General features: G+C 39.3%; 1 protein-coding gene across 1 annotated transcript in view; it reads left to right on the top strand.

Annotated features, from left to right (window-relative positions):
- Naa15 (N-alpha-acetyltransferase 15, NatA auxiliary subunit) overlaps positions 1–12,732 on the top strand; it is a 67,644-nt gene extending 54,912 nt beyond the window's left edge. Inside the window, exons 15-20 of the mRNA XM_038347493.2 lie at positions 50–243; positions 3,038–3,146; positions 5,744–5,842; positions 6,486–6,629; positions 7,850–7,947; positions 11,306–12,732. Coding sequence (XP_038203421.1) covers positions 50–243; positions 3,038–3,146; positions 5,744–5,842; positions 6,486–6,629; positions 7,850–7,947; positions 11,306–11,506 — 845 coding nt within the window. The 3' untranslated portion in view covers positions 11,507–12,732. The remainder of the gene's footprint in view (positions 1–49; positions 244–3,037; positions 3,147–5,743; positions 5,843–6,485; positions 6,630–7,849; positions 7,948–11,305) is intronic.
- Positions 12,733–23,115: the final 10,383 nt, after the last annotated feature.

The raw sequence follows: 23,115 nt of genomic DNA, 5'->3' as shown, positions 1-23,115 counted from the left end.
ACTTACTTGGCTAATATGTTTATAATTCTATTAACACTATTTCCTACAGCAAACATGTCTGACAAAGAGTTAAAGAAACTACGTAATAAACAAAGAAGAGCCCAAAAGAAAGCTCAGATAGAAGAAGAGAAAAAAAATGCAGAGAAAGAAAAGCAGCAGAGAAATCAGAAAAAGAAAAAGGATGATGACGATGAGGAAATTGGAGGCCCCAAAGAAGAACTTATCCCAGAGAAACTGGCCAAGGTATTTCATTGTCGTGCTTAGCACAAGTGAGTGAGTGCATGGCAGGCTTTTGGCAGATGTGTGTGTGTGTGTGTGTGTGTGTGTGTGTGTGTGTGTGTGTGTGTGGCTGTGCTTATAGAGGTTAGAGGACAATTTGTGGAAAGTCAGGCTCTCCTAGCTACCTAACAAAGACCCTATCTGATAAAAAAATTTTTCAAAGTCTTTATTTTTTAAAAACCAGACTCTGATATGTGGATTTTAACCATTGAGCCCAAACCTACCTACTTAAGAACACTTGAGTTATTTTGATTAGTAGCCTATCTTACTTTTGACCATAGGAATCCTAGTCTATAGGGGTAATAATTGTGTAACTCGTTGTGTTAAGTGGGTAGAATAAGCATGTTTTAGTGTCACTAATCACTTGAAATCCAAATCTTTTTTTTTTTTTGCTGCCTTATGTAAGATAATTAGTATATGAAATGGAGAGTTGGAGAATACATTTAGGATTATATAGGACAAGTAGTCAGTACCTTCTCTTAGACATAGCAGTAGCGGTATAAGAAAGAGCAGTATAGGGCTGGAGAGATGGCTCAGAGGTTAAGAGCATTGCCTGCTCTTCCAAAGGTCCTGAGTTCAATTCCCAGCAACCACATGGTGGCTCACAACCATCTGTAATGGGGTCTGGTGCCCTCTTCTGGCCTGTAGGTATACACCCAGACAGAATATTGTATACATAATAAATACATAAATATTTTAAAAAAAAAGAGCAGTATAATTTGGCTCTCATATGGGAATAGTGAATGTTTTTACAGTTTGTAACTACTGGGAGAGAACAGTGGTTTCTGAGCTCTCTGCAAAACAGAACTGCTATGCCAGGCCACCTTTGGAAGGTTTCCTGAGTCTTGGCTGCAGTATTGTTTTTTTGTGCCCACTGTCACAATGTGGGCTACTGATTGTTAGAACTAGGGTTGTAGAGTTTCAGAACCAAGTGTTTGTATATGCATTGTTGAGAGGGACATAGTAAAAGGAACCGTTCTCACAGATTGTTCTTCACTCCATAGTATTATTACCTGCTAGGAACCTAAGACCCCTATCTTCCTCAGAGATGCCCTTATACAGTAGCATTCACCTGTATCTGGTAGTGGCAAGGTCAGATTTCATCAAGCCATGATTATTAGTTGTAACTTGAAGGCTATTTTAGAAATTGCTGCCAAATCTGGGTAAATAGCCAAAAGTGCTGTGTGTGTGTGTGTGTATCAGAAATTAGTGTTAATCAACTCAAGATAACATAGAAAAAAAACATTAAATCATCAGTAATTCTACCCATCGAGAAATGGAAAACGGTGTGGGTTTAGTTAATAAGTTTGGCTAAATCTGAAGTTTGGTCTTTTTGAGACAGGGTTTCTCTCTGTAGCTTTGGAGCCTGTCCTGGAACTAGCTCTTATAGACCAGACTGGCCTCAAACTCACAGAGATCCGCCTGCCTCTACCTCCTGAGTGCTGGGATTAAAGGGATGTGCCACCACCACCACCTGACCAATCTGAAGTTTTGGTGAAAGCTCATTTATTGAGCAGGGGCTCACTCCCACTCAGGCTATCTCAAGCTTATGGCAATCCTTCCTAAACTAAAGTGCTAGGATTACAAGCATGAGCCATCATACCCAGCATACAATCTTCAAATTTATAAATTGCTTTGAATTTTAATCTTCATAAGACATGCTGTATAGGAGTATATCTTTCTGTCTCCCAAAAAGTTTAAACTACTTTAGTATGAGGTAGTAATCTGTATTCATGAATTCTTCATGTACTGCTCATGTTTCTCTTTATACTTTCCAAGAACCATCAATCTGAATTTTTCTTCTACAGGAGAAAATTATTTCTTTTAGATTTATTTTATTTTATGTGTATGAGTATTTTTCTTGTGTGTATGTCTATGCACCACAGGCGTGCCTGGTGCCAGCAGAGGTAAGAAAAGAATGTTGGACCCCATAGATCTGGAGTTTTAGCACATGATTGTAAGCTCCCATGTGTAGATGGAGGCTGCTCTTAGGTTTCCTGGCTGCCCATGCCCTGAATAATCAAACAAATTATATAAATTACAGCATTGCTTAGTCATATTCCTAGCTAGCTCTTATATCTTAAATTAACCTATTTCTATTAATATGTGTATTGCCACGAGGTTGTGGCTTACTGGAAAGGTTCTGGCTACATCTCCTTTGGCAGCTTCATGACGTCTTCTTGACTCCGCCTTCTCTCTCTTCTTCCAGCTTGACTGTATTCTGCCCTGCCATAGGCCAAAGCAGCTTTATTCATTAGTCAATAAAAGCAACGCATATACAGAAGAATATCCCACATCACCCATGTGAGTGCTGGGAACCAATTCTGAGTCCTCCGCTAGAACAACAAGTGCTCTAATTACTGAGCCATCTCTCCAGCACCTAGTCAGTCTTTTTAAAACTGCTCTTCTAGAGGACTGGTACCCATTTCATGGTGTACAGCATTCTGAACTCCAGTATCAGGGCATCTCAGACTCTTCTGGCCTTTAAGATCATTGCACACGTGTGATGCACAGGACACATGCAGACAACACCAATATACATAAAAATAATAAAAATTTTAAAAATAATTAAAGAGTTCTAAAGTTGTAAATTGCTTTTGTATAGATTATAGGAGGTTAAGATTTGACGGTGTATATCTGGGTAACTGGTAAGTGCTTTTTTTCTATTTTTTTACTTTTGGAAAAAGAAAACAGGAGTTTAAGTTCATATTCCTCCAGAATCTTACTACCTTTTGTATAATGTCTTCTTTTTTGTTAGGTTGAAACTCCATTGGAAGAAGCTATTAAATTCTTAACACCGCTCAAGAATTTGGTGAAGAACAAGATAGAAACTCATCTTTTTGCCTTTGAGATTTACTTTAGGAAAGGTAGGATATTAGGGTACAGTGGCCCTTCTACAACTGATCACTACATTTTGTAGGGTTAGTGTCACCAACCACTGTTGCATTTCTTGGCAGATGCCAATATAGATTGCTTATAGAAATGCATGCTATGCACAGAAGTTTATGAAGAAATAGAGTGATGTATTTGTCCTCTTAGAGAAACCAGAGCCCAACAGCAGATACACACCTAGCTTTAAGTTAAAGATAGTAATCACCCCATGTATAATTCGAGGAAAGAATTTAGAAATTTGTAAATAAAAATACTTTAATATAAATGTAAAGCTTAGAATAGTGGATAACACAGTTAAATATCAGATAATTTTTAGCTGTTATGAATTGATGTCATAGGGCTGGAGAGATGGCTAAGTGGTTAAGAGCACTGGCTGCTCTTCCAGCCTGAGTTCAATTCCCAGCAATCACATGGTGGCTCACAACCATCTGTAATGAGATCTGGCGCCCTCTTCTGGCGTGCGGGTATACATGGAGGCAGAATGTTGTATACATAATAAATAAATAATAAATCTTAAAAACAGAATTGATGTCATAAATGGAAACTAATCTCTGAACTAGGTCTTAATGGATAGTTCATGATTCTGAAGGAAAGATTATCCACTATAAACACTAAAAGTATCAACAGTGTTAGTGTCAGTATTTTTGGAGGGGCCAGGAGATTGGCCTTGTCATTCACAGTTTGAATGTTAATGTGTACACACAAATACACAGACACACACACAGTTTCATAGTATTGAATTTATGTAATTCAGATCATTGGAAAAGTTTATTACGGTAGTATGAATTGAAGTGAAAAGAAGCTGTTTATTAATAAGATCAGACTAGGACTGTTACATCAAAAAGTTGTTGTCATGAAGCTAGGATGAGGTAGTCCCAGCTCCTTGGAAGTTGAGGGAGGAGATTTGTGGCCCATTAGTTCAAGGCTCGCATGGACAATACAGAGACTGTAATGTAACTTTTATTTTTGAAATGGGATGCAAAACAGTATTAATTGATTGTTTATTTGTTTATTGAGACACATCCCTGTGTTTACCCTGGCTGGCCTGGAACTTAGTATTTAGATCAGTTTAGACTTGAACTTGGCAGCAATTCTCCTCCTGCCTTTGCTTCCGGAGACTGGGATCATGGGTGTGTCTTAGCATGCCCAGCTATTAACATATTTGTAAATTAATATTAATATATTTATATATAGTACAGAAATGGCTAGGAAGAAATAGATCAAATGATAACAATTGTTTCTTGATAGATTTTTTAAGTAGTTAAAATTTATCTTAACTATATTTATTTTTCACAGTTGAAACTTTGAAAATAAGTCTTTTTAATCAGTAATTTTTACATTTTTGACCACTAACACCCTTTTTTTTAGATGGGGATAGATAGGTTTCACTATGAGCCAGGGCTGGCTTGAAACTCATAGCAGTCATGACTCCTTTGCTTCTTGAGTCCTGGGCTTAAGGGTGCACCACCATACTTGGCTAACCTAGTTCTTTTTAAAAATTAATCTTACAGGGCCAGGATCAGGTACCCCTAGGCTGGACAGTTGAGTTCCTACCCCAGAACCCATTTATTTAGGAAAAGGAGAAAACTGACTTCTACAATTCTCTGACCTTCACAAGCACATTCAAAATCATTCAGTCAATACAGTTCTTAGTCCAATGTAGCAACTGCTCCTGTAATCTCAGCAATAGGCTCATGAGTTCTAGGCCAGCCAAAACATAGTGAGACCTTGTTTCTAAACTGTAAATAAAAAAAAAAATGTTTCTAGGTGGAGTCTCCAGATACAGTAAAGTTTCCCTGTTTAAAGGGGCACTGAAGGGCTCTGTTCAGTTTGCTTCTTAGCTGTGTTCTAATCTCAAAAAGGGCCTTAACATCTAGCAGTGGTATCTAGTAGATAATGATAAAGAGCATGGCAGGAATTTTAGTGTTTTATGAGTTTTGGGGCCATGGAAAAGGAATTGTTTCAGAAGAACTTAAGGTTTTAAACTTTGAAGCATGATACCAAATTAGGGAAGTCTCAACAAAGAGGTGACGATCAAGAAGACTCAGCGTAAGTTTCTGTTTAACAGGTGGAGGCACCGCTGAGACTTGGGAAAGGTAAGCAGATGGGAATAGGGATAGTGTAGCGCAATTAGAAAACATAGACTGGGTAGATGTATCCAGAGGTGACAGAGGAGTCAGAGATGTATTGGAATAGTCAGGTGGAAAGGGAACTTTGTGCCACAGAACACAGGAAAGGAGATAAAGAGTTTTTCTAAGTAATCGGACATGTCTTTGTTTTAATAAAAGGAAGCTAGAACTGAAATGGTTTGAAATTTTGTTTCTCAGTTTATATGATACTAGTTCCTATATCACAGACTGTCGTATAAGTTCTGTTTTGTGGAATCACTTGAAGAATGGCATACGAACATAACTGATATGTAGCCAATTAGAAGGAAAGTGTTTGCTTCCAAGGATGTTATTGAGTCCAAATTCACTTTTTGTGTTTCTAAGATCCGTGGCCCTTCCAGGAAAGACAGCTTACTTTATCAAATTATCAACATATTATGTTTTGTTTTGTTTTGTTTTTATAGAAAAGTTTCTTTTGATGCTACAATCAGTAAAACGGGCATTTGCTATTGATTCTAGTCATCCCTGGCTTCATGAATGCATGATCCGACTCTTTAATTCTGGTAAGTTTTTATTCCCATACTGCACAGATTTGACTAGTAGTGAGTATGGGGCTAGAGGATGGCTCACTGGCTCAGATTTTGCTGCTGCTCCAGAGGACTTGGATTTGATTTGCAGGACCCACATTAGACTAATACTTCTTAACTCCAGCTCTCGGCCATCCAGTGCCATTTTTTGGCCTTCAGTGCCTAAATCAAATACACATGGTATACACATACATAAGTAAAAGCACGGCAGACACACATGCAGCAGAATACTGAGAATACTGTACACATAATAAATAAATTTTAAAAAAAATTAAAAAAATAAATAAAATTGGCCAGCAGAGTTTTTTACTGAGGAAAATCTACTAACTGTTTTCAAATGTATAGTGAAATAATTATAATTTATTTACTGCCAATTACATAGAGTTTTGACACATAGTAGCTTTTCCTTAAGGTATCTTCTAGACTACTTCTCACCCTCTTTCAAGTTTATTTTATAGCACTTCCCACAGTTCTTGAAGATAAAGGTTAGTGAAGTTGGTCATATTTCATTTTGCTTTAATTAGTAAAGGCTCCTTGGGTGTAGAGGACAACGAACTATTATAAGCTTTATCAGAGTATCTAACTGCTAAGAGAGTTGTCTTCTTAATTCATCCAACAGTGTGTGAAAGTAAAGACTTACCTGAAACAGTTAGAACAGTATTAAAGCAAGAAATGAATCGTCTTTTTGGAGCAACAAATCCAAAGAATTTTAATGAAACTTTTCTGAAAAGGAATTCTGATTCATTGCCACATAGATTATCAGGTAATCACTTAATTTGGTCTGTCTAGTATCCTTCTTGTAGCCTTCTTGAGCAACTTTAGTGCTTTAATGTCACTGTTAAGGTAGGGTATGTATTTTGCTCAAAATGGGAATGTTCACTATACTTTATTTTGTGAAACAGAATTATTACAGTAAAACAAGATATGTTGTTTTCTACTAGTTCAGAACCAACATAAGTACAACTGATTTGGGGGGTAAAGTTTCACTGTGTACACCTGCCTGACCTGGAAGTCAAGGTGTATGTAGACAAGGCTGGCCTCTAATTCACAGAGATCTGCCTGCTTCTGCCTCCAAGTGCTGGGACTAAAGGCATGTGCCACCCAGAAGTACAATTGAATTAAATGGGTTTTATCTTGAGTACCCACCCACCCCAAAGTGAATTTAAGTGTCTTATTACAATACTGTGTAGTCAGAGCTTGTACTCTTCTCATGCTTCCATTATTTTGATTATAAAGTTCATTTAAGGTGATTTTGATTTTTTAAGCTAATGTACTTATCGGGCTTGGTAAGCTAAACACCTGAAAACCACCTTACATTTCAGAAAGTTTGAATCAAGAAGAATCAGTCACCATGAACTGGGTTTTGTTAGTGTGCTTTTACAACTGTTGTGGTACATACTATTCATTCCCAGTACACTGGAGATAGAGGCAGAAGGATCTCTGTGTATTCATGGCCTGCCTAGTCTGCCTAGCAAGTTCTAGGCCAGAGCTATGCAGTGAGGTCTGCCTCAGACAAAACAAAGCAAACCTGGCTAAGCCCTAGAGCTTTGTATACTGTTGTGGAAAGCTGAATGCAAGCTTTGTCTCATGCTTTTTGTCTCATTGCCGTTCTTCTCGCTGTCTTTCCCACATGAAATTATTGAACCATTTCCCCTTCACTACCATATTACTGTATTTATTTTAGTTGGAATATGATTCATAGTCTTCATTACACCAAGACAAGTATTAGAGTATTTGTATTGCTCCATGTTTTTGATTATGCATAGTTTACTAACATTGCATGGATCTCTTACATACCTTAATCCTTTCTCCTAATTTAGACAACCTAACCCTCTCAGGGTGTTGTTATAATAACAGTGTCTTACATGGCTATAACATGTAGCTGCTTGAGCATGCCTTCCATTTTATATCTGAATGAGTAGATGCTGAGACTCTGTTCAAGGTCCCTAAACTAAGACACCTCATTTTTTTTCTTTCATTTAGCTGCCAAAATGGTATATTATTTAGATTCTTCTAGTCAGAAACGAGCAATAGAGCTGGCAACAACACTTGACGGATCCCTCACCAACAGAAACCTTCAGGTAACAGGGTGATGGAGGACTCTCATTGATTAATAAAGAAACTGCCTTGGCTTTTTGATAGGGCAGGATTTAGATAGGTGGAGTAGACAGAACAGAATGCTGGGAAGAAGGGAAGTTAGGCAGACGTGATGAAGCTCCGGCCCAAGATGGACGTAGGTTAGAATCTTCTCGGTAAGCCACCACCTCATGGTGCTACACAGATTATTAGAAATGGGTTAACCAAGATGTGAGAATTAGCCAGTAAGAGGCTAGAGCTAATGGGCCAAGCAGTATTTAAATGAATACAATTTGTATGTTGTTATTTTGGGAGCTAAGCTAGCCGTGTGGGAGCTGCGCCGGACGAAAAGCAGCTGCCCGCTCCTTCTACAACAGGTTTACTTATTTCAGGAGTAACTACTCTTTTACTTCTCACTGAACATTTTGAGGGGCTGTGTGTGCATGTGTATTTGTATTCTTGTGCAAAAGTATACCAGGTTAGTTGGTACTTAATAACTAGTTTCATGTATATAAATTGAAATAACTTTACTTAGAAATATGTTATGATAAAATTACGTGTCCTCAGGCTAGAGAGATGGCTCAGCAGTTAAGAGCACTGCATATTCTTCCAGGATACCTGGGTTCAATTCCTAGTACCAACATAGCATCTCACAAATGTAACGTCAGTTCTAGGGGATCTAGCACCCTTTTCTGGCTTTCATGGACTCTGCGCATAAAGGTAAAATACCCATTTGCCCATGCATTTATTTAAAAGTAAATAAATCTCTTAAAATCTAAAAAACAAAACAAACAGTTCTTTTTGGATTTCAGTTATATTTCAGGATATCTGTATATCTTACAACCATTACAGTAGTCTCAGTGAGGATTCTGATACATTTAAAATGTACTTAAAGCCAGATGTAGTGGTGCATTCCTTTAATTCCAGCATTCAGGAGACTGAGGCAGATCTTTGTGAATTTAAGGTCAGCCTGGTCTAAATATTGAGTTCCGGGACAGCCAGAGCTGCATTAGGTGAGGCCCTGTTTTGAAATATAAAAGATCTTCTTAGCATAGTCCAAGTTAAAAATTTTAAAAACAAAAGCAAACTAAATTTTAGAGTAATATCTATCATGAGAATATGACATTGTTAATTCTAATTTCAACTATAAAGAAAAGGCAGCTTGGGCTGGAGAGATGGCTCAGTGGTTAAGAGCACTGGCTGTTCTTCTAGAGGTTGTGAGTTCAATTCCCAGCAACCACATGGTGGCTCAACACCATCTGTAATGAAATCTGGTGCCCTCTTCTGGCGTGTGGGCATACATGGAGGCCCATGTTGTATGCACAATACACAGAGAGGGAGAGGAGGGAGGGAGGGAGGGGGAGAGGGGGAGGGAGAGGAAGAGGAGGAGGAGAAGAAAGAAGAAGGAAAGAAGAAAAGAGAAAGAAGAGAAAGAAGAAAGACAGCTAATATTATATTATAGTTAGTCCATTAAAGAGCATATTTGGCCTGTCCCAGGCTGTTAATACCAGCACTTAGGAGACAGACAGGTAGATTTCTGTGAGTTGGAGGCCAGCTTAGCCTACAGATCCGAAAAAAAAAAAAAGAGTGCTTGCTGAAAGAAAGCTTAATGGTATTTAGTCAATACAAATGGAGGCAATATATCTTTTCTTTTAAATATTTATTTAATATTTTCTTTTAAATATTTATCTCTGTGTGCATTGATGAGCATGCGCATTTGTGAGAATGTGCATTTTGGAAGATCCCTTGGGTTTGTAGTTTCAGGCATTTCTTGGACACCATCTTGTTACATGAGAGATCAACTGGGAGCTGATTGCTCCTCCTCTAAACTACTAAGTTAAGAATGAAAGTTTTAGAACTCTTGGTTGTCAAGTAATGCACCATTAGGGTTAGAGTGTGAATATAATGCTTTTTTCTATTTTTGGCAAAATTTTTGGCGTGCCTCGTATATGGAAACCAAGTAGTTTTGTCTAACTGAAAAGAAAATGTGAGGGGGCTGGAGAGGTGACATTTAAGAGTACTGATTGCTCTTCCAAAGGTTGAGTTCATCCCCAGAAATCACATGGCAGCTCACAACCATTCTGGCGTCCTTTTCTGGCTTACAGGCATATCTGCAAACATAATACTGTATACATAATAAATAAATCTTTAAAGGGGGGATGTGGGAAATGCACATAACATGAAACATTTTAAAATGCAGCTATAAATATAGGGGATATTGAAAGAAATGTGTGTGAGAGAGAACGTATATTTCTAATCACTTTGTACTGAACATTTTTCTGCTTAAATTCTTGGATGTTCTTTAAGATTGCTTTTTTTTGGTTTTTCGATTTTTTTTTTTTTTGGTAGAGGTAGTTGAGACAGGGTTTCTCTATGCAGTATGGTTATGTGTAGATAGGCACCAACCATATGCATGCTATGTGTTCTTGGAGGTCAGAAGAGGGTGTTGAATCTCCTAGAACTCAAGTTAGATGATAGTTGTGAACCACCAAATGGATGGTGAGAGCCAAACCTGAGGCCTCTGCAAAAGCAACAAGTGCTCTCAACTACTGAGCCCTCTCTCCAGCTTCAAGATTACTTAGTTTGAATTTAGAGTTTAATAGCAGGATTTGATTTTGTAGTTTGTTGAGAGTAGCCTTGGCTGGACTAGAACTCACTATGTAACATAGACCAAACTGACTTTGAACTCAGAAAGTTCCACCTGCTTCTGCCACACAAGTGCTGGGATTAACCATGGGCCACCATGACCGGGCCAGTATTTGATTTTGCTGGCTCATTGCTTCCCCAAAAGAAGGAAAGAAAATTTCCTAGATGTCGAAGTTGGCATTGACATTGTAAGTTTAATGTTTATACATAGGGCCAAGCTAGTCTGTGGTGATGTCGTTTCATAAGGCTGTGTACTTGCACAGAGTACCCCTTTAAAGAACACTACTTTAGCTGGGTGGTTGATGGCACATACCTTTAATCCCAGCACACGAGAAGCTAGGGTTGTCTGAGATCGAGGCTAGCTTGGTCTAAAGAGTGAGTTCCAGGACAACCAGGGCTATAGAGATAAACCCTTTCTTTAACACCCCTCTTCCCAAAAAAGAAAACCAGACCAAAAAAAAAATGCACTTTTTAATACCTTATGTATTTAATCAAATGTACACATTCGTCTCTGTTTAATTTGGGTATAAACCCTCTATTTCTGAAGAAATGGTTGATTTAGGCCTTGAAGGCCATCCTAGTGGGATATATAAGCAGGAGGAAATGCTTTTGTTTTGCTTAAATGAGCATTTTATTCTTATTTTGGAAATGGTTGAAGTGTCTCCTACTAAGACCTGTTGTGTGCAGATTTCTAACATGACCTTTTCTTTTCTTTAGACTTGCATGGAGGTGTTGGAAGCCTTGTGTGATGGTAGCCTAGGAGACTGTAAAGAAGCTGCTGAAGCTTATAGAGCAAATTGTCATAAGCTTTTCCCTTATGCTTTGGCTTTCATGCCCCCTGGATATGAAGAGGATATGAAGATCACAGTTAATGGAGATAGCTCTGCAGAAACTGAAGAACTGGCCAATGAAATTTGAACATCATTAAACAAGCAAATGGAATGACTTTGGACCATATCTAGTGTATAATATTTTTGTCACGCACCTGCTGCATTGCTCTAACTTACACAAAATGAGAGGAGTAAATGTTCTTGCCTTCAAATAGTCTTTTACGTTTTTTATCCTGCTGAAAACTATATATAAAATGTCTAACATTACAGGATATAGGTTCAGTTTCTTAAAAATTAAAAGCTGCTAAAATTGAGGGGTTTAAAAAAATTCCATATCCTACTCCTACCTTCCCTGCCCATATTTTTAAACTAATTTATATAAAATCTGGAGGCTATTACAGCTAACATAGCAGGTGTGTGGCAGAAATATTACTTTCAATTTGTCTTGTGAGATTTTACTATATCTCAGACAGCATAAATGCTGTTTTAGCACTGGATTCTTTCACTGAGCACAAAGAGTTGTTGGGGCTTTAGCATCTGACTGATTTTGTTACGGGGTTGATTCTTGACCATAGGAAGTATGCAATGTGAATCACTTTGTACAGAGCCATCTACAACAGACGCTTGGTTGTAGAGACTGGGACACATAGCTACCAAGCAGATTATATGAAACCTAGAAGGTGTTCAGTACGTGTGTTGTTTCCAAAATTTGCTGTACATGATCAGTTTGGTGTTCTTGTACCACAGTTTTTAACCGAAGGAACCAGTTGGAACAATCTCAATTTTAACTAAAACTTGAAGAACTAAAATAACAATGCAGACCTTTAGCATTGTTTTTGGCCAAACTTGTTAAAACTGTAATGCAAGAACCAAATGCACTGTGATGTGGCACCAACTAATTAGCAAGCATGAATTTTTCACCCGAGAGTGGAAATAAAAAAGAAAATCTACCATGGCTTGAAGTTAAAGAGCAGAACTCCTGACTACCATTCTATGACTGATCAAGAGACTAATAGCTAAAAACCTCAGCAGGCCTTGTTCACGATATGCAGAAAAAAGTGCTGCAGTTTAGATACCTCTGGAACTTTTCCACAGTGTCACAGGTTTGTAATACTTGAAGCCCTTCATTTCTAAGAATATATTTCTTGCTCAGTTGTTTCAGGCAAGCCCAAGACTTTGTAATTTTTAAAGGGCCCAAGTTTTTTTTTTTCAATAACAGACCAGCTTCTTTTTCCTGCAGTTACAAATGTAATTTCTTTTTTGTTGTCAAACATAAGGTACCAAATATGATGCAATAAATTGTTTTGAAAAACAGTTGTGTGAATATTTCCACTAATCCGAGTTGGGCTTCTGTGAAATACACAGGTGGAAACAGAGGTTGCAAGCCAGAGGCAATGAAATGCATTGTAGGGCTAGTACGGAGGGGAGCTTTTTAGTGTGGGTTAAATGATGGTGTCAGGGAAGTTCCAGAATGAAGTAGAACGCTGCTCCTTTGTTCAGATTTCACTGAGGGCTAGGATTGTGGCAGGTCCTATAAATGTAATTCATAATTTGAAAAGAAAACTAAACACGACTATCTTGATTGGGAAAACGAGCCTTAAATACGTCAAACCTGTACACTGAGAACTTGCCTCAGGCTCAATATTCTCTTAATGTTTGCAAGGTCTGAGCAATTAAGTTTAAGTAAAATTAATTAAGTGTATATAAAATCAAACTTTTGTAGTATTTTAGTTATAGATAGTTCATACGCTAAAGGGAGTTTTCAGAAGATCAGATCCTTTTGTCTCGTAGTACATGATCCGCACTCCACATCCCAATCTAGCGGGTTAGTGGTGCAAAGATAATCTCAGTCTGGACTGCAGTGCTTGCTCTAACAGCCCTGTCTCAGGAGCATCTTCACGGATGGATGGATGGCAAAAAAAAGTAAACTTTAGAAATACTTCTCCTGTGAGTGGCAATTGAGGCTCTGTTTGGAATAAACACTAGTGTTACCTCTGCCACTAGTTCAGTGTTGGAGGAGGCACCAGCCATATAGTAGGCGTGTATGTGTGGTTTTGTTTAAACTCTACTGTATATCACAATGAAATCCGTCTATTTGTCTTGACAATGTTCAAACGCTGTAGATTGTCTTAGGATGAATATTCAGAAGTACTCAGAACTCTAATGCAGGTGCCACCGGAGAGGAGCTAAGTTCCTATCATGTATATTGTATTCCAAACCAATTTTACTGAAACTATTGAATAAATCTTTTATTTTCCTTCAGGTTTACTTTATAGTGTATACATTGTCTGGTGTCAAAGGACCTTGACTGGGTTCACCTGAAACATTGTACTGTACTCTCTGAGTACATCAACTGGATGATTTCCCATTTACCCAATCCATATTCAGTTAATTTCCAGTGATACTGTGGGGGAAAACAGGGTTAGATAAACAAGTTGGAAAAATGCAGTGTGATGTTGTAATCTAAACAAGTGCCTTATGTTTATTGCTAAAGAACTGGTGTTATCAACCCTTTTAATAAGGGGTTCCCTCGGCCTGTATTAATATAGGAAAGTAAAGATCCTTTTGTTTTTCTTTATATTCACTATTGTCATTTCTCATTGAAAAGCTAAACTGACTAGCTTAGTTTACTTAGCTTTAATTAGATAGTTGAGTCATTTTCACTATTTTTTCTGTATTTATTATGCACAACAATAAAATGATCTCTAATAGCATGACTAAAAGTAGTGCCGATGTCACTGGAAAGCTTTCTGGGTCTTCTTAGGCCCTGTTTTTTTCACCATGATTGTGCTGCATACTCTCCTGCTCTCAGAGCTATGAAATGAGAGCTGAGACTGAAGAGCTCAGAGCCGTGGTCCAGAGTCAGGTGGGTTGTAACAAACTCAGACGTCGCTTCTGGACAACTGGTGGGACTATTTCTGTTGCCATGCATAGCATCCATTTGGGGAAAGCTTAAAAAGTAGAGTATTGAACATGGTAGGTGTTTCTTTGAAATAATACTGTCCTTGAATTCTGAAGATCATGATACTAAGAGTTCCACAGCAACCATTCTGATGGAAGGAGCCTTCCTTTTCTGCCTCATGCTCCTGATTTTTTAATTGAAAGATTATCAAATCTAAGACACAGATCCTGTGAAACAGCTGTTGCACCACAGGAAGCAGAAATGGTTTCAGTTTTTGCTGGTTGGAAACTACAGTTAGCAGCAATAAAAGTTTTTGGAGGAGGCTTTTCCTTCTACAGCTCAGAGATGGATATGGAAAGTATAGTGAGATTCTGGAGAGCACTGTGCTTAACAAAGAATATCTTATGTATACTCTAGTTTGTGTAACAAAATGAGTACGTCCACATACTCATGGTATACTACTAAAACAAGCAGAGTGCATTCCTATAACCCCAGCACCTGGGAGATAGAGTTGAGGACCAGTCTGGAAAGATAAAAGCATAGGGAAAAACTATAAAAGAAAGAGTCTGAAAGTCTCCAATTTGTTAGTTCATGCAGTTGGCGCTGAGGCACCATTTTGGGATGGTAGCCAGAAGAAGAGTTTGGTACAATATAAATTAGAATTTACTGATACTGTAACCTCAGTGTTCTATGTACCTAAACCAGACTGTAGCCCTTGTTTCAAGGCTGCGTATGCCGAATGTAAGGATGTTATTAGCAGTGCAGCAAAATCATTCCAAGGTCTTTCTTACATTTTTTGGGACAGTATCTCACTATGTACCCCTGTTTGCCTCAAACACAGAGGTCTGCTTCACTCTCCTGAGTGCTGGGATTAAACACGTGTACCACCATGCCTAGCTATGAAGGCTTAAAAAGATGGGGGGGCACACTTATGTGAGTGCATGTGTGGCATTTAGGACAACTTGCATAGGAATCTCACCTTCCACCCTTATATTTCAGGGATCAAACTCAGGTTACCTGGCTGCATGGCACATCTACCTGTTGAGACATTTAATTGGCCTGTAAGTGAGGCCTTGATTTCTAGTTCAAGAACCTGTATTTCTCTACATGTTGGAAATCTCATTGTAATGTAAAGATGTCTGGCCTCTCTGAGGACAAATTGTCTTCTCATTTAGGAGTAAGGAAGTGAGGTAATTTTGAGAGTGTTGTAGATCTCGAGTTGTTTTCAACTAATGATGCTTGTCTTCTGTGTTTACCTGTACATGACTGGCACGGGAACCCTGTGCTGTCTCTGGTTTTCCGTTTGGTCCTGAATGAATTTGTCCACCTGTTTACTTTGTAATTAGAGTTTTTCAGGACACACGTGTGGCTACACTGGTCTTCAAAAATGGCTTTTCTTAGGAGCTCAACACCTGCCCTCAAGTAATCATATTATTGCTCTGTATCTTTTAAAATGAAAAAAAGTTGCCATTTAAATTAGATGGTAACAGGACTATCCCCTGGATTCTGGAATACCAAATACTAATAACTTCCGTTGATTAACTTAGTAAAAAAAAAAAGTGAGAGTACTAGACATATTTAGGAACGTGTATTCAGCATTACTTGTTCAGAAGTTCATTAAAAAGGACCTAAGAATAAGCCAACTGCTTCACTTGTTTTTGTTTTTTTTTTTTTTTTGTAGTTTGAAAACTTTAAGCACTGCATTGAACCCGCATTTTCAGCTTCCTGCAAGAACCGTGTGAGTGAAATGCCCAGTGTAGCATGAAGTTACATGACTCGTGCTTTGCTTCGGATTCCTAGGAATCCATGTTTAAATTTGTTTTATTATATATTGTGTGCAAACTTGCAAGAGTCAGTCTTTTCTCCCACCGTATAGGTCCCAGGATTTGAACTCCGATTATCAGGCATGGTGACAGGTGCCCTTACTTAGTCATCTCTCCAGCCTGTAAATCTATGGAAGTTTAAAAGACGTGATGCCGAGAAATGGTGGCACATGCCTTTAATCCCAACACTTGGGAGGCAGAGACGAGACAGGCGGATCTCTGGATCTCTGAGAGCTCAAGGCCAGCCTGGTAGAGCGAGTTCCAGAACAGGCTCCAAAGCTACAAAGAGATGCTGTCTGAAACAAAACCGAAAAAACCCCACGGTGACAGCCATGCATAATTGCCTCACAGAATATAGGAAGTGAACTTGGACCATCTGCAAGATTTCAAGTTTCCTATTCCTTGTCTGTGGTTATAGAAGATTCATCTTGGTCCTATCTATTGGCCATAAGTAATCATCTCAAAATTTTACAGATATTTATTGATGTTAGTCCTTTTCCCATGTGTAATCGTTATCAGTCAGGTGTGCCTTTAATCCTAACACTGAGGAGGTAAAAACAGGTGAATCTCTTTGATAGTTTAAGGATAACCTGGTCTACAGAATGAGTTCCAGGAAGACCAAGAAAGAGTACACAGAGAAAACCTATCTCTGAAAACAATAAGAAAAACTGGAAGTACAGAGATTGTGACTTCTCTTATACTAAGTAAATGGGCCCAGAATTTTAACTTTGTTAAGAGCTTTCTGATTGGTTTTCCATCCACACTGTTCTGATAACTTCAGTCATGTTTACTATACTGGGATACGAGTTGAGAACAAAGAAAAAGCCAGCCTGTTAGTTTACTGCATTGAAACAACTTTAAATTTTCCCTAGACACAGCACTTCTAAGTGGACATTGTGCAGATCCTTGAGCTTGAAGAACTTCTGTGATTCAAGGTCAGCCTGGTAAACAGTAAGCTCCAGGACAGCCAATACCCTGCCTCACAAAAACAAATTACAGTAAGGCAGAAGGTGGGTATGGTCGGGTGGGACATCAGTTAAACTTAGGACACAGAAGCAGGCCTAGTTAACAAGTCCCAGGTCAACCAATGATGCATAGTGAGAGACTGTCTCAAAAACAGTCCCCCCAAGGCCGGGCGGTGGTGGCACACGCCTTTAATCCCAGCACTCGGGAGGCAGGGACAGGCGGATCTCTGTGAGTTCGAGGCCAGCCTAGTCTACAAGAGCTAGTTCCAGGACAGGCTCCAAAGCCACAGAGAAACCCTGTCTCGAAAAACCAAAAAAAAAAAAAAAAAAAAAAAAGTCCCCCCACAAAAAGGTGGAGAGTGATAGAGTATACTTGACATGGATCTCTGGCTCCACATCTAGGTACACACGTGCATGTGCACTCCTACACATGTGCACACCCATGAACATGTACTTACATACACTGTACACAGATTTTTAAAAATGAAAGATGCAATGCAACTGATACAAAATATCCCAGGAGGGAGTCAGGTCAAGAACATCATAAGGAAACCCACAGAAACAACTAACCTGGGCTCATAAGAGCTCACAGACTCTGGACCCACACCTAGGAAGCTTGCATGGGACCGACATACCCACTACGTATATGTGACAGTTGTGTAACTTGATCTATCTGTGGGACTCCTAGCAGTGGGATTAGGGCCTGTCCGTAATACTTGAGCTAGCTTTTGTGATCCAATTCTCTATGCTGGGATGCCTTGCCCAGCCTTAATACAAAGGGAGGAGCTTAGTCCTACCTCAACTTGATATGCCATACTTGTTGACAACCATGGAAGGCCTGTCTCTGAGCAGAAACAGAGGAGGAGTGGATGGAGGGGCAGCAGAAGAGAGGTGGGAGGGGACACTGTGGTTGGGGTGTAAAATAAATAAGTAAACTTAATTTAAAAAAAGTAATGAACAAAAAGCAACAAAATACGGCTGGGGAGATGGCTCAGCAGTTAAGAGCACTGGCTGTTCTTCCAAAGGACCCTGGTTCAATTCCCAGCACCCACGTGGCAACTCAATTGTCTGTTTCAGGAGATCTGGCACTGTCACACAGACATACATCCAGGAAAAACACCAATGTGCATAATGTAAAAATAAATAAAAAATATCCCGGGAGGAATAATAAATACATGAATGTGGATAGAAAAGAGGAAAGGAAGTTTCAGCCAGAAAGAAGTATGAGAACAGGCTTGGCACAGGAATGGGTAGAGTTCAGAGGATGATCTTGTACGTCTGATCTCCCGACTCCACCTTCCAAGGTCTGTGATTACAGTGCATCACCATGCCCAGTTTTATGTGGCCCTGCAAATCAAACTCAGGACTTTGTACATGCTCTGTAGGCACTGTACCATCTGAGCTACATCCACAGCTAAATAGGTGTCTTGAGTTTTTTAGTGATTTTCTTTAAATCAACTATTTTTTTTTGAGAATATTATTTTAAGGTGTGTTGCTTTCTGTTTATGCTGCATTTGACTAACTCTGAAGCTGGTATTATTTGCTGGTCTAAAACACCTGATGGTCCTAATAAAGAGCTGAACATCCAATAGCAAGGCAGGAGTAAAGATAGACAAGGCTACCAGGCAGAGAATATAGAAAGAGACTTCTAGGAGGAGAGCAAGGAGAGGAAGATATCAGGGGCCAGCCACCCAGCCAGCCACGAAGTAAGAAGGAATGCAAGATACAGAGAAGTTAAAAAGATAAAAGCCCAGAGGGAAAAGGTAGATGTGATAATTTAAGAAAAATGGGCAAGAAACAAGTCAAGCTAAGGCCAGGCATTCATAACGAAGAATAATCCCCCATGTGTGATTTATTTGGGAGCTGGGTGGTGGGCCTCTCAAAAAAGCCAAGAGTAAAAATTCAGAAATAACTATTTTTGGTACTAGAGACAATTCTATGCCTCACACATGCTGAACACGTGCTGATGTGGGATTCTACTCTGTATGCTATGAATATGTTTTATTACCATTGGTAAATAAACTGCTTTGGCCTATGGCAGGGCAGAATAGAGCTAGGTGGGAAAACTAAACTGAATGCAGGGAGAAAGAGGGCAGAATCAGGGAGGTGCCATGTAGCTGCTGAAGGAGAAAGATGCTATAGAAACCTTACCAGTAGGCCACAGCCTTGTGGAGATACACAGATGAATAGAAATGGGTTAATTTAAGATGTAAGAGCTAGCTAGAAATATGTCTGAGTCATCGGCTAAACAGTGTTGCAATTAATACAGTTTCTGTGTGATTATTTGGGTCTGGGTGACTGGGAAACCAATGTGCAGGCTCTGTTTACAAAATGGCTCCCAATGTTGGGCAACATACATCCACATAAAGCCTAAGAAAACTTATCAAAAAGGGCTTCTAGACTCACAAAAATGGGAGTGAACTGGAACTTCTTGGTAGCTGTATTTTTTTCAGAAAGGTTCTGTTTGCTGACAGTGAGCAGAGGCCCGACTTCTTTAAGAGTCGGCTTCCTGGTTTGTGCTGGTGGCACAAATGGCTCTGGTTCTTTTGTGAGGTCTGGCTATAAGCATTTAAATGGGTTTGTGAATAGAGTGCTACAAGTTGATTAATGGCCACATAGACCAGCTGTGTCCCTGGAGCTGAGGTGTTGAACATACCTCTTCTATGTTGTTCTGGGCAGAGCCAACAGGCAAAGCTGCAGTGTTATTCCTAGCCATGCTACTTAGCATTTTAAGAAGCACTCCTGGTCAAAAAAGGATTACAGATATTCAATAAAGACAGATTCAGGGGGAAAAAAAGACCTCTAAATGGATCATACTATTGGATAAATGTACATGGGCTTAGGAGAGACAAAAGCAATAGTAAAGATAGTCATAGATTAAAGAAATAAAGATAATAATATTGAAAAAGTAATAGAATAAAAATATAAGCCATGTAAACATGCAAAATACACAGAGAGTCTGGATTATGTGTATTATTGTATTTTCTTTGGAGTTTTTGACTGCAGAGAGACATTTGATTCTGAGGACTGCTAAGCTAAACAAACATATATGTTTTAAAGGTATTGACCAGGCGGTGGTGGCACACGCCTTTCATCCCAGCACTTGGGAGGCAGAGGTAGGCAGATCTCTGTGAGTTCGAGGCCAGTCTGGTCTACAAGAGCTAGTTCCAGGACAGACTCCAAAGCTACAGAGAAATCCTGTCTTAAAAAATTAATAATAAAGGTATCTTGGCTTCAAAATTTGAGTCTAAGGATATGTTACTTTGGAAAAGAGGTTCTGCTTTTATTTCTATAGAAGATAGGAATCTGTGGATTCCTTCCAGGCTAATGTGGGTTTGATGGAACAAGACTCCCCCTGAAAGGTCTCCGTGAACCCTATAAATACTTTGCCCAACAAACAGCAGGAAGCAGTTAGAAGAAAAAAACACCCAAATTCTCAAAAAAATGGATTATGGTGTAGGCCCATATTTCTGTATGGTGTGACTACCAGGTACAAAAGCCATAGGCCAGATCTGAGGTGGTCACGTAGCTCTTCAGACAAGCTGTCTCTGCCTAACAAATATCAGGATGTTTGGTGCTCCTTTGTAATTTGGAGGATATCTTATAGAGATGCTAATTCAGGCATCTAACATACTCGGCAAACAGGTACATGTGGACGTGACAAAAGGCCATTCACCTGGTTGCCTAGGAGACAACCTAATGTATTTTCCCGCTCAGTTTATGTGATGGTATATAAGCTGTTTGGATAATAAACGCGGGAGATCGTCAGGCGATCGTCAGGAGAAAAGATCCTGAGATGCCCTTCAATGATGACCGTGTAAGTTGTGTCTGATTATTCCTTGTGTCTCCATACCAGTCCAGTTAGGGAAGATAGTTTTCTGTGTTGGAGCAACACGGGCTTCAACATTATGGATGTTTGACTTTGTTTAGAGTGTTGGTTAAAATTTTTTATGGATAATGGTCAAGAAAAAAGCTAAACAAAGAAGATTAGATTTAGAGTTCTTGTTTTGATAAGAAAAAAAAGGGAAATGCTGTGGGATAATGCTCTTGTGCCCTGTAAAGATTTGTCACGCATATTGGTAAACCAATAAAATGCTGATTGGCCAGTAGCTAGGCAGGAAGTATAGGTGGGGTGACCAGACTAGGAGAATTCTGGGAAGAGGAAAGGCTCAGTCTGTAGTCGCCACCCAGATGCAGAGGAAGCAAAATGAGAATGCTGCATTGAAAAAGGTACCAAACCACGTGGCTAAACATAGATAAGAATTATGGGTTAATTTAAGTTGTAAGAGCTAGTTAATTATAAGCCTGAGCTAACAGACCAAACAGTTTATAAAATAACATCCTATGTGTATTTCTTTGGAACTGAATGATTATGGGACTGGGCAGCACAGAAACTTCATCCTACATGTGTTCTACCATTCAGGGTGATATTACTTTGATGGAGGAGGGTCATCTGTCTATGTGTTACTTTCATTGGTTAATAAAGAAACTGCCTTGGCCCTTTAATAGGACAGAAAATTAGGTAGGCGGAGTAGACAGAACAGAATTCTGGGAGAAAGAAAGCAGAGTGAGGCAGAAGCCTCAGGCAGTCTCCATGCCTCTCCTCTCTGATATGGAAGCAGGTTAAGATCTCTCCTGGTAAGCCACCACTTCGTGGTGCTACACGGATTACTAAATATGGGTTAAAGCAAGATGTGAGAATTAGCCAATAAGAGGCTAAAACTAATGGGCCAGGCAGTGTTTAAATGAATACAGTTTCCGTGTAATTATTTTGGGTAAAGCTAGCCAGGCGGCCGAGAGCCGGGCAGCAGGAAGCAGTTCGCAGCTCCTTCAACTACTTTACAGGTCTAAAGATGGCAGTGGGAAGAACAGAACATCCAATCTGTGTAGCCACCAGAGGGTGTGAGTGGAAGGCTTAGCAGCCATCCCATCATCCTATTTTGGAGAAATCTTTCTGTCTACTATGTAAGTCCACTGAAAAAAAAAAGAAGCGAGTTTAGTTATTCATAAATGTTACTCTAAGGCTGTTGACATTTTTAAGACATTTTCTTCAGTGTTGGGGATCAAATGCAGGACGTTATGAGGGCAGTGCTTTACCACTGAGCTATGTCCTGGCTCTGTGTTGGCATTTTAACATTTTCTTCACATATATGTCGTGTTTTTATTTGACATTATGTGGACACATTAGGTATGCTGTCATTATGTCGACACTGTTAGGTATACTGTTTGTTTATTTGAGAGCAGATCTTGCTAAATTCAGCAGGTTGACTTTGAACTTGGAGTCCTCCTGCCTTGCCCTCCAAGGATGTGGGTTTCTGGCTATGTGCCACCTAGCTTGGCTGACAAACTTTATCAGATTTTTTTCTTCTTTTAACACAATATATTGAACTCCATGCCTTTTATGTGCCAAGCATATGTTCTACCACTGCCTTGGCATTGCCGATATGATTTTTAAAAATCTTTGCTATTTTATCTATATGCATATATGATTCAAAAACTTTGCTATTTTATCTAGCTGCATATCTAGGAATGTTTTCAGAATTAGAATGCCTAGGCAAAACCCATGACTTTTTTTTTGAGACAGGGTTTCTCTGTAGCTTTGGAGCCTGTCCTGGAACTAGCTCTTGTAGCTTAGGCTGGCCTTGAACTCACAGAAATCTGCCTGCTTCTGCCTCCAGAGTGCTGAGATTAAGATTAAAGGTGTGCATTACCACCGCCTGACCCTTTTTATTAGGCGGGGGTGGGGGGGTCTGGTAAAGCATGGTCCCTCATCATTCCTATCCTTTAGAACAGGACTAGCCATACCAAAGAGTTTCTTCATGAAATCTGAAGTCAGCCTGTCAAATTCTGCACCTCACTTTCCCCTATAAATTCCATCTATTTGGCCAGATGTGGTGGAACATGACTTTAATCCCAGCACTTGCGAGACAGAGGCAGGAGGATCTCTGGGAGTTCAAGGCCAGCCTGGTCTACAGAGTGAGTCCCAAGATATCCAGAGATACATAGA

Source organism: Arvicola amphibius, chromosome 11, assembly GCF_903992535.2.
Source record: "Arvicola amphibius chromosome 11, mArvAmp1.2, whole genome shotgun sequence".
NCBI classification, from domain to species: domain Eukaryota; kingdom Metazoa; phylum Chordata; class Mammalia; order Rodentia; family Cricetidae; genus Arvicola; species Arvicola amphibius.
This window is presented reverse-complemented; position numbering and strand designations above follow the sequence as displayed.